This window comes from Mustela lutreola, chromosome 17 (assembly GCF_030435805.1).
Source record: "Mustela lutreola isolate mMusLut2 chromosome 17, mMusLut2.pri, whole genome shotgun sequence".
Lineage (NCBI taxonomy): Eukaryota > Metazoa > Chordata > Mammalia > Carnivora > Mustelidae > Mustela > Mustela lutreola.
In genome coordinates, this window is record NC_081306.1 from 11,306,750 (window position 1) to 11,318,177 (window position 11,428).

Here is an 11,428-nt window from a genome sequence, read left to right on the forward strand (position 1 = left end):
TCTCTCTGTGTCAAATAAATAGATCTTTAAAAATAAATAAATAAATAAATAAACAACAAAACCAGTATCTCTGTGACGTTTCTTTTTTTTTTTTTTTTAAAGATTTTATTTATTTATTTGACAGAGAGAGATCACAAGTAGGCAGAGAGAGAGGAGGAAGCAGGCTCCCTGCTGAGCAGAGAGTCCGACGTGGGACTCGATCCCAGGACCTGGAGATCATGACCTGAGCCGAAGGCAGCGGCTTAACCCACTGAGCCACCCAGGGGCCCACTCTGTGACGTTTCTTTAACAAGGAGTGCTGCTTTTGTAAATAAGGCAACGGATGATGCCAGGAAGTTTATGTGCAAAAAAAAGAAAAAAAAAAATCGAGCTACATTAGCAGGATGGAATTTTGAGTAAAAACTTCACACATCAGGGGCGCCTGGGTGGCTCAGTGGGTTAAAGCCTCTGCCTTCAGCTCAGGTCATGATCCCAGGGTTCTGGGATTGAGCCCCACATTGGGCTCTCTGCTCAGCAGGGAGCCTGCTTCCTTCTCTCTCTGCCTGCCTCTCTGCCTACTTGTGATCTCTCTCTGTCAAATAAATAAATAAAATCTTAAAAAAAAAAAAAAAACTTCACACATCATCAAATTGTTGATGTCAAACCTCTTTTAAAATGACAGAGAAGGCAAAGATTGCTTCACACTGAACTCTATCTTTTTTTTTTTTAAATGGGAGCAAAACTGAGCACTCACCCGCCAGAACTCCCTGGAATACAAGGTTTAACTCAGCCAGACAAAAATCCTCTACGAATACAGGGAAGGAACGTGAACCTGGTCTATTTCCAGTTTGCTTACTCTTGCCTCAAATGCCAGGAACACAAGAGGTGCTTAATAAATGCTGCTGGGTCCATTAGTGGCCAGCACACACTGGGCAATCAGAACCACCAAGTTCTCAAGGCATAGATCCCTCAAGCCAGCCATTCCTCAAGGAGGAACTTATTCTGCTGAGTCATTTTACATCCACGTGCATATATGTGCAAAGAGGAGTACCCAGAAACACTCTGGGCAGCGCTGTGCATCAGGCCAAAATTCTGCAACCAACCCAGACAGCGACCAACGTGGCACTGAGGTAAATGTACGGCACAGTCATAGAACAGAAGAATGTGTGGCTTATAACCAAGTTTTACTTCCTCTTTCTTTCAATTTGCACGGACTTAACATAGAAAAAAAACCCAACACTGGTTTTTAAGTGTAGAGAGCGAAACACAGAACATTATTTAGGATATGAACCCATCTAGGGAGGAAAAAAAGATATATGTACCCACTCACCCCTTTATACATATTTGCATATACACTTGGCATTCTTCTAGAAGGAAACCCAAGAAACTATCACCAGTGGCTACCTCTGGGAAAAGAGGGAGGCGGAATGTACTCAAACGTTTACTTTCTGTGTTCTCCTACACTACTCACTTTTCTTAAAATAATAGCACAATCAAACCACAATTAACCAAATCAAATCACAGCCAGATCTTCATGCAATCAGCCGGATCATTTCAACATCTTATTTGTTGGTTTTTGTTTTTGTTTTAAGATTCTATTTTTTTTTTAAGTAATCTCTATACCCGATGGGGCCTCGAACTCACAACCCTTGAAATCAAGAGCCGCACCCTCTTCTGACTGAGACAGCCAGGCGCCCCTCAACGTCTATAGTTTTAAAAGAAGATTTTCCTAGCAATTTAAAGCAAGTCACCTTCACCGCTCATGAAATGCCACTGGAAGAGAATCACGGGCAGCTGGGGAGTGGGGAATCCCAACTTTGTCTAACCCTGAAGGGCTTTCAGCGACGGTTCAGAAACAGATGAGACACAGAAAAAAATATACGCATTGGCTTTAATTGTGAAAACCTGAGACTCGGGGCGCCTGGGTGGCTCAGTGGGTTAAGCCTCTGCCTTCGGCTCAGGTCATGGTCTCAGGGTCCCGGGATCGAGCCCCACATCCGGCTCTCTGCTCAGCGGGGAGCCTGCTTCTCCTTCTCTCTCTGCCTGCCTCTGCGTACTTGTGATCTTTGTCAAATAAATAAATAAAATATTAAAAAAAAAAAAAAAAAAAAAACTTGAGACTCATTCCAACACAAAAGGATCAGAAGCCCACGCCTCTTCAAGTATGGCTTTATTTCCTCGCCAAGCTTCCTCTTTGGGATTTTCAGGCCCTTATTATTACCACATTTTATTAGCACTATATGCATTTTTGCAGAATGCTGAAGGCAAGATTTTTATGAGATGGGCTCTGTAGTTCCTTTGAGTTAAACTCTGATACTCTGACCACTCCAAGCACCCCAGGGCCTTTGCACTTGCAGTTGTCTTCCCCTAATTACTTCCCTCCCCTAGTCCTTTGAGGGCCAGCTTCTCCATTCAGATCACAGGTAAAGATTAGACCCTGAATATCCCTCTTTCATAGCTTGTACCTCATCCCCGGGTCCTCCCTGTCTGAGACTCTGTGGCACTTACCACTACCCAAAATTGTTGCGGTGATTCCTAAGTGTAAGCTGCATGAGCACACGCACCTCACCTACCTCATTTGTGGCTGCATTTCCAGTGTCTAGAACACAGTAGATGCTCAGTTCACAAAAGACTGACTAAATGAGTAAGAAAGGGTTGTGGCAAGAACAAGCGATCAAATCCATTGTTTTTACAGACCTCTCTGAAGTTCTTCGTGCCGGGAAAAGTAAATAAATGGTCTCCAAAGTGGAGGGCGCCCCCAACCAAGGAGCCACCTAACAGGCCAATAAAAGGTGGACTGAGAGTCTCAGAGAAGAAAGGGAAAAGCCCCATAAAATGTCAATTACTACCTCCCCGGTCATCTAGACCCATTTTCCAGTACTTGGCAACCTCCCCGCAGGGCATGAATCCCACAATGACGATAAAGAAACCTCAAGCTAAGGAGAACCCCCACTCTGTGACTATCCACCTCTCCTGGGGAGTTCAACGTGAGGGTCTGATGCTCCTGCTCCAACCTCCATCATCACACCCTCCAGCCAGTATGGAGGAGCGCTGAGAAACACAGGGCCCGGGTGTAAAGAGGCAAAACCTCGTGGCAAAGCCAGCCTGTTCCTCCTCCGTGTAATGCGACTTTAACCTCCTTACGGTCTCATTAAGCTTCTCCAAGGCAACACCCAGGGAAGCTAATTACAGGAGAAGTTCAATGACTCAAATCTCGCGGGGGTAAAATGCAAGGTCGAGGGCAAGTCTCGCCTCAGATCTGTTCTGCAGATTGCTCCACGCCAACGGTGCTGTGACTTCGACACCCAAGGGCCATGCGGCGATGTCTGGAGGCATCCGTGTTGTCACAACACAGGGAGATGCTCCCGGCACCCCATCCATAGAGGTCAAGGACACCGCTCAACAGCCCACAGGGCTCAACAGAGAATTTGCGGGCCCCGGATGTCAAAGAGGTGAGGTTGACAAACTGTGCTCTACACCTACCAACCCCACCCCTGAACCAGCTTCCTCAAATCCCCCCCTTCCCCCTCCCATACCCTCAGCCTTCAAGCGCTAAGAACCGGTTTCATACCTCCATCAGAAGAGACACTGTCCCAGTTTCCGGGGGGGGGGGGGGGAAGCCCATGCCTCAGGATGTCCAACCCCTTGCCATCATTCCAGTCCCTTTTACGAGCACTTTGGGGTATATTTTTTTTTTTTTTGGCAAAATGTTCAGGCAAGTTTTGATGGGCTAGAGTTTTACTAACCATTAAGGTAGAATAGTAGGGCGCCTGGGTGGCTCAGTGGGTTAAGCCGCTGCCTTCGGCTCAGGTCATGATCTCAGGGTCCTGGGATCGAGTCCCGCATCGGGCTCTCTGCTCGGCGGGGAGCCTGCTTCCTCCTCTCTCTCTCTCTCTCTGCCTGCCTCTCTGCCTACTTGTGATCTCTCTCTGTCAAATAAATAAATAAAATCTTAAAAAAAAAAAAAAAAAGATAGAATAGTAAAAGCTAGACCTCATCCCACCATGAAAACGTAGAGCCAACAGACACCCAGAACATTGGTTTCAAATTCCTCAGGCACCTGCAATTAGTTTCTGCATCCCCACCCCCCACCAGCCAACATGACCTTGATGGAGCTGCTGGTCTTGGCACCACCAAGCTACCGAGTCAGACGGGCCCCAGGCACTTCACCAGAAGCTTGGGCTTCGAGGCAGGGGGTACCCGTAGAACTAACCGGCCACAGGTGCCGGGTAAGTCCCCTCAGTGAAGGAAGCGGGCCAGGGGAGAAAGCACAAGGGGGAAAAAGCGACCAAAGCTGGGCTCTAGAACTGAAGCCACAATAAGAAGGAGGGGGCAATCCGACGAACGGGAGCCCGCAGGCCTCTTCTGAAATAAAGCCAAACCAGCTCCCCGCTGGGCTAGATCTAGACCTCCCACACTCGAATTCAAACGTTGCCTGGACTGTGTCTGAGGCACTGAGTCCTGGGCAAGGCTCAGTGCTGACCCTTGCAAGGTAGACTCTATGCCGTCAAGCGTGGAAGCCAGAGAGCCCGGCCTCCCCAGACAGGTGAGTGACAATTCTGTCCTTCGAGACCTCTGCAGAGAGACTACAGCCCAGCTCAGAAGCCATGCCAGCGTTCTGTGTCATTTATGTCTTCCATAAGTATCTACTGGGCACCTACTAGGTCCCAGGCATCATTCTAAGTACAAGGATTGTGGCCATAAATAAACACAGGCCAAATACAAAACAAAACACCACTGGGCCTGTGGAGTTGACCTGTTGGTGAGAGTTTACAGAGAATAAACAAAATCAGTAAAAATATCTTATGTGTTAGGTTGGCTGGGGTGGGGAAGAGGAGGGAATGCAAAGGGTTAGGGGAACAAAGAAGTGGCAGGGAGTCAGAGAAAAACTGCCTCAGGTGATCTGAACAAATATTTGAAGGTAAAGAAGTATTCCAGGCAAGTGCAAAGGCCCTGAGGTAGTCTAGTAACCAGCGTGGTAGGAGTGAAGCGAGACTGCAAGTAGCAGGGAAGGAGCTCAGTGAGGTGACAGGCCAGATTCTGCAGACTCTAGTAGGCCTAAGCCTTTCAGCTTCTATCTGAGTCCAAGTCTGAAGTCAAGCGTCAGGGGTGGGGGGTTGTGGATGGGCCCCGACCTGTGTCTTCAACAGGCCCCCGCTGGCCGCTGCATTGAGAAGAGACTCCGGGGGTCAAGGATGGAAGCAGGGAAAGCAGTATGGAGGGAATGCTCAAACCCTGGAGTGAGCCCGTCGACAGTGGCTCTGGCCAGAATGCAATTGGGCAAAGGTGGAGAGGGCGGGCGGCAGGGAGTCTCCCGGCAGCTTTTGGAAACATTTTGAAGAAAAAGGCAACAGACTGTGCTGACCGCTGAGATGGGGAATGGGAGGCTGGGGAGTGGGGAGTCAAGGATGCTGCACGTGTGGGGCCTGGGCACCAGAGGACAAGGCTGGTATTAACTGGTATCAGGGGGGTCCAAAGTTCCGTTTGGGACAGGCTAGGATGGGGCACTGCCCCCCCCATACCCCCAAACCCCTCCCACCCCCAGCTGGAGACCGCAGTTCCTAAAAGTTGAGTCCATCACCACATTCACCCCCAAAAGAATCACCGATGGATGCGGTCCAGCTGGGGGACGGAGAACAGGGCAAAGCAGTAAGGCAACCTGGAAACCCCGTATTAGCTCTTGCCGGGCCCTGTCCTCTCAAAGGTTCCCTTTCACCTTCTTACCTTGGGCCCCTCATGATCCCATCCGTTCCCGGGTCCCTTTCAGCTCTAACCACCCAAAGGGAGGGAGGGGGAGACTGGAACGAGGGATGCACACAAAGGGGAAGTAGACAGGAAGGTGACAGGAAGGTGGAGGAAGGTAAAGGAATGAGTCTGAAACCGACAGGAAACTCACGGAGGCGGGGGGGGGGGGGGGGGTGGCAGACTTGGGGAGGGTGGAAATTGGGCTCTTCAAAGACTGTTGTGAAGCCAGGAGGAGCTATTAAGAGACAAATTACACTGACTGCAAGGCCAGATCTTACCCCAGGGGGAATGTCTAACAGCTTCTAAAATATTCCTGTTCTCCCACCCCTTGGCTGCTGATTCAAACAGTCCGAGATTTACCGAGTTCTCCGAGGCAAACAGCAGCTCGGAGGGTCAAATACTAGCAGGATTCCATGAAGGGCAATACGGATTCTGCTACTTCCACCCACCGCCAGTCACAGCAGGGGCGGCAGCAAGAATGAACTAGAGAATTCCAACCGGTGTCGACCGCTTACAATTATTGAGCACTAACTGTATACCAAGCAGCAACACTCTAAGTACCTGCCAAGGATTTGCTCATTTGTTCCTACATCACTGCTCTTTGCTTCTTCGTATTATCTTATCCGCCCCCCCCCCCCACTTTCCATATAGGGAAACTGAGGCACACAGAGAAGCTGTGTGCTGAGCTGCAGGACCAGGACTGGAAGCTAGGGGATGCAAGCACTCCCTCTGAGGCCCTGCACCGCTGACTACCTTTTTTTTTCCCCCTCTTTTTGACACTTTTTTTTTTTTTCAATTTTTCTACACTGGGTCTGCAACATAATAAATAATTTTTTTTAAGATTTTTTTATTTATTTTATTTGACAGACAGAGATTACAAGTAGGCAGAGAGGCAGGCAGAGAGAGAGAGAGAGAGGAGGAAGCAGGCTCCCTGCTGAGCAGAGAGCCTGATGCGGGACTCGATCCCAGGACCCTGACATCATGACCTGAGCCAAAGGCAGCGGCTTAACCCACTGAGCCACCCAGGCGCCCGCATAATAAATAATTTTTAATACTTAACACCAAAGGAGAGGCCCAGGCCCATTCTCCCAACCATCATACAAATACCACAAAACAGCCCCCTCCTGCCAGTGGTGATAGAAAAAACAAGCCAAATGTTGGTGAACTTGGCACCTATTTGGGGAACGAAGCTGCTCGTCTCTCACTGCAGACCACCTGCCTGCGTGAAGGCGATTAAGACAGTGAAACCCTCACCACAGACTACTTCCACGTTCTGGTTTTTCTGGACATTTCCTGAAGCTCAGAGGCAGGCACTGGCCCAGGAACAAAGCTCTGATAAGAGTCTCACGTGGGCCAGTCCCTTTAACTTCTGAACACACGACCTTGGTCAGAGAGAAGCCAGGCATACGTGGGGGGCGGGGGGGGAGACAGCAGCCCAATCCCTTTCCCACCAACTGAAGAAAAAGTGAGTCCAAAGGAAGGACAAGCAACTGGAAACCGACAACTTCATCTTCAGCAAGAATGATTTTTTAAAAATGCACTGTTTAATTCTGTTCAGGCCACAGGCTGGGCCTCTTACCAGGTGATCTCATTTTCTCTTCAAACAACCATAACCCTAAAAAGCCCCCCTCCCTTTTTTTTTTGAAACCCGTCCCCATTTTACAGATGCGGAACCTGAGCACACAACAGTCAAGTGGCTTGGCCAAGTTCACATGGTTTAATTGGCTGGGAGGTGGGCCTTGAGTATGCCACCCTGGAAAACACAAAAGCTACCTTTTTTCTGTTCCATTTGGTTTCTCCTGCTACCTGGAAGTTTTCAGGCAGCAGTGGCCAGCTCTCCAACTCTAGTTCCAGGCCCCTAACACCCCCTCCCGCACCCAAAACGGGGGTATCCAGGAATCCAGAAGGAAAGAGGTAGAGGAAATTCTGCAAAGTCAAAGACTGGGCGAAGAGGGAGGGTCTGCCAGTGAAGACCAGCCATTACACTCCCGAAACAAAACCACCACCTGATCATTTCTGTAGCAATTAGTCCAAAGCCAAAAAAACCCAAGTGGTTTTCCTGGGTGAGACACATACACAGAGAGCACCTGGAAACACACCCCGCTTTTGAAAACCTCTTTAATCATCGACGGCCAGTTGTCATCAATAAAGCACATCCCGATGCAAAATCTAATTTATGGTCGCCTATTTTTCCCCCTCTGTGTAACCTCGGAGAAGGAAATAAACAAGGAAACAAACACTCCAGAACTCACAGCAACACTGGACCAGATCCCCCTCTGGGTCTTTGCAGAGATAATCTTGGTGCTGTTACACCTGGTACAGGCAGCGGGCACTCCACAGGTGTTTCCAGAGTCCTACCTTCCAAATGCTCTCCAATTCTCCAGCCGCACCCCCCAACCTTGAATGCAAAATCATCTTTCTGACTTCCAATGGGAGAGTAACTCCGATCCCACTGGCCTGAAAACTGGAGACAAACTGAGGTGTATTTGGTTGATACCCCTCCAAAAGAAAGCCTTCCCCTGGAGCCCTCCGGGATGACTTTTTCAACACTCCAAAGGCAGTCTGAACCACAAAACAGGACAAGGAGGTATTTGTGGATGCTAATCACCAGCTCCAAAGAGCCAAAGCTGTTTTTCTCTCCTGAGTCCTACACAAAGCGTGAAAAAGCTGTCCAAATTTGCCTATTGTGTTTACCAATAATCAAGATAGTGTGACACAGACGTGACCTCCTGAAACAAAGGGGTAAATCGCATTACAGGGAAGCTAAAGCCCAAGACAGTGGGGATTAAACCACCCAAAGTGGACTCAGGACCGGGGGCCAGGAGCAGCAGTGAACACGCAGAGGAAAACTTGCCAGGGTACAAGCCACGTGCATCCCCAGAGAGGGGCCTCCCATTACAGAGACGGGATGACAAAGGTACCAGGACCCGGGGCATCCTCGGAAAGGTGGGGGGGGGGGGCACCCAAACCTGACCCAAGGGTCAGGTGAGACATGGCAGGGGTGAGCACCCCTACCTTCTTCCCTGCCTGTTCCCTAAACTTCCCTAATTCTTCCCCTGTTTCTCCAAATTCCCCTATAGTAACTGAGGCAGACAGAAAGTAAAAGATGGAAAAAAAAAAAAAAAAGAAAGAAAAAACGTAACCACAGGAGAGTCATGTTGATGAGGCAAACATCCCTTTCCACAGCCCGCGAGCCTCTTCTCAGCTCAGACCTTTGGGAAGGGGGCGTTCTTTGTGAAAGGGGGAGAACCCCAACCCACAAAGGAGAACTTAACCTGGAGACAACCCCCTGTGCTGCCCGCCACCCCCGCCCCCATCCCCGGCGTCCCCTTCCGCGGAAGGTTATTTCCAATTGCAGGGGGCAACCGCAAAGCAGGAAGCCCTCTCCCCCAGGCTCTGGCCCCCCACGTTTCCCCTAAAGCCCCGGAGCCGGGCACATGCAAAGCCCTCGCCCCGCTTCTCGGAGACTGAGCCGCCCAAGTTTGCACCCCCCTTCCGCATCAGCGGCCCCCGCGAGGGACCCGGCGCGGACCCGCACCCCCGACCCCCACCCCCGGGATGGCTGCGGAGCGGGGCAACGCGGCTCCGGGCGGCCGCGGGTGCCCGGGGGGGGGGGGCTCAGCGGGCCCGCCCCGCCCGGGGCTTCCCCACGCCGGCCGGCCTCCGAGCCGGCGGCCGCCCCCTCCCGGCGGCCCCACGCGGCCCCGGCGGCCGCCGAGCACGTACCCAGAAGGGGTCGGAGCCATCGGCGCTGCAGAAGCCGCGGAGCTCCATGCGGCGGGCGGGCGGGCGGACGGGCCCGGCGGCAGGCGGCTGCTGGCGACGGCGGCGGCGGCGGCGGGAGGGCGGGAGGAGGCGGCGGAGGGGGCCGGGGCCGCAACGCCGCCTGGTTGGCCGGCGCGTCACGGGGATGCGGCGCCCCGCCCCGCCCCGCCCCGGCGCCCCGCTCTCCTGCTGCCGCGGGGCGCGGGGACGTTGTGTTGCGCCTCTCCGCGCCCTGCCGGTCGCCCCCGGCCCTACAGCTCAGCTGGGGGCCCGGGCGGCGGCGCGTGTCCTCCGGGAGCGGCGGGGACCTCAGCGGCCGGCCCCTCGGTGGCGGCGACGACAAAGGCAACCGTAAGAGTAACACCAGGAGAAGAAACCGGCTTCCGAGCCCTGGGCCAGCCCCGGGAGTGCCAGACGGCTCAGCTGCGTCCTCCTTGCATCGTCACTAGCGACACGGAGGTTGAGTGACTTCTCCGGGGTCACCGAGCCCACCCAGCCCGCTGACGCCAGAGCTGACACAGAGACAGTAGGACGAGGATACACTGCGCAGTGAACCCTTCACAGATGGAGAAACGGAGGCCCAGAGAGGTGATGTGGCTTGCCCAAGGACACACAGCTGCCCATAGCAGGAGTGGGATTTGAACCCATGACCCATCTGACACCAGAGCACTCAAGGCCCGAAGACTCCAACCTCCATCCCAAACAGTTGCTGCCCCCCCCCACATGTGTACAAAGAGGCTCAGAGAGGGGAAGTAACTTGCCCAGGGTCACACAGCTGCCATAGCAGAAATGGGACTTGAACCCACCACCCTTCAGACTCCCACCACTCATGGCTGGAAGACTCCAACCTCTATCCCAAACAGTTGTCTCCCCAACATGTCTACAAAGCTCCTCGGCATTTCTCCACCATCTTTGAGCAGCACTCAACAAACGGCCGGGTTATTGATCATCACCTTACAGGTAAAGAAAAGGAGGCTTGGAGACATACAGACCTTTCTCAACTGGTGCGGCAGGTTCTGTGGAATAAACCCATAGAAGCTGAATATACCCTAAGTTGAAAATGCCTTTGATGTACCTGAACTACCAAACATCATGGCTTAGCTTAGCCTACCTTAAATGTACTCAGAACACATACATTAGCCTACAGTTGGCAAAATCATCCGACACAAAGCCCACTATATATGAAGTGTTGGATATGTCCAATGTAAAGAATGTCTGTGTTATCAGTTACAGGTGCTCTTGATGACGTGACCCATTGGGGACTGCAGCTTGCTGCATGGTGAGAAAGTAGCATAGGGCATCTCACTGGCCCAGGACAACGTCCAAATTCAAAATTCGAAGTCTGGTTTCTACAGAATGAGTATAGCTTTCACACCATCGTGTCATTGAAAAATCGCAAGTCAAACCATCATGTAAGTCTGGGACCCACGGCAGGCATAATTAACAGGTATTTGCAGTCATAGGGCTTCCTAAGGCCATGTTCTTAGCAATGAACATGAATTAAATACTCACAACAAGCCCATGAGGTTGTTGGGTTTTTTTTTTTTAAGATTATTTATTTATTTATTTATTTGACAGAGATCACAAGTAGGCAGAGAGAGACCAGAGAGCAGAGCCTGATGCGGGGCTCCATCCCAGGACCCTGAGACCATGACCTGAGCTGAAGGCAGAGGCTTTAACCCACTGAGCCACCCAGGCGCTCCTCCATGAGGTGGTTATTATTATTATTATTATCATCACCATCACCATCATCCCCATTTGGTGGTGAAGAAGACTGAGCCCCAAAGAGGCAGAGTTATTTGTTAGGGGTTGTGTAGACAGTAGGTGGCTAAATCACACTTTGAACGCTGGCAGACTGGTCGGGAAGGGAGGAATCTATAAGGTTGGCCATTTTGCCCCATCACCTTAGAACTGGTTAATGGCCAGGCAATCAGTGACA

At 51.4% G+C, this 11,428-nt stretch overlaps 1 protein-coding gene and 1 long non-coding RNA gene across 2 annotated transcripts in view; one reads left to right on the forward strand and one right to left on the reverse strand.

The window, feature by feature from the left end:
* ABCC1 (ATP binding cassette subfamily C member 1) overlaps nucleotides 1-9,567 on the reverse strand; it is a 129,236-nt gene extending 119,669 nt beyond the window's left edge. Inside the window, exon 1 of the mRNA XM_059153924.1 lies at nucleotides 9,451-9,567. Coding sequence (XP_059009907.1) covers nucleotides 9,451-9,498 — 48 coding nt within the window. The 5' untranslated portion in view covers nucleotides 9,499-9,567. The remainder of the gene's footprint in view (nucleotides 1-9,450) is intronic.
* A 97-nt stretch (nucleotides 9,568-9,664) lies between these two features.
* On the forward strand, nucleotides 9,665-11,011 carry LOC131819791 (uncharacterized). Its single transcript, XR_009349331.1, has 2 exons — nucleotides 9,665-10,449; nucleotides 10,723-11,011. It is a non-coding gene; the product is annotated as an uncharacterized LOC131819791 (long non-coding RNA).
* Nucleotides 11,012-11,428: the final 417 nt, after the last annotated feature.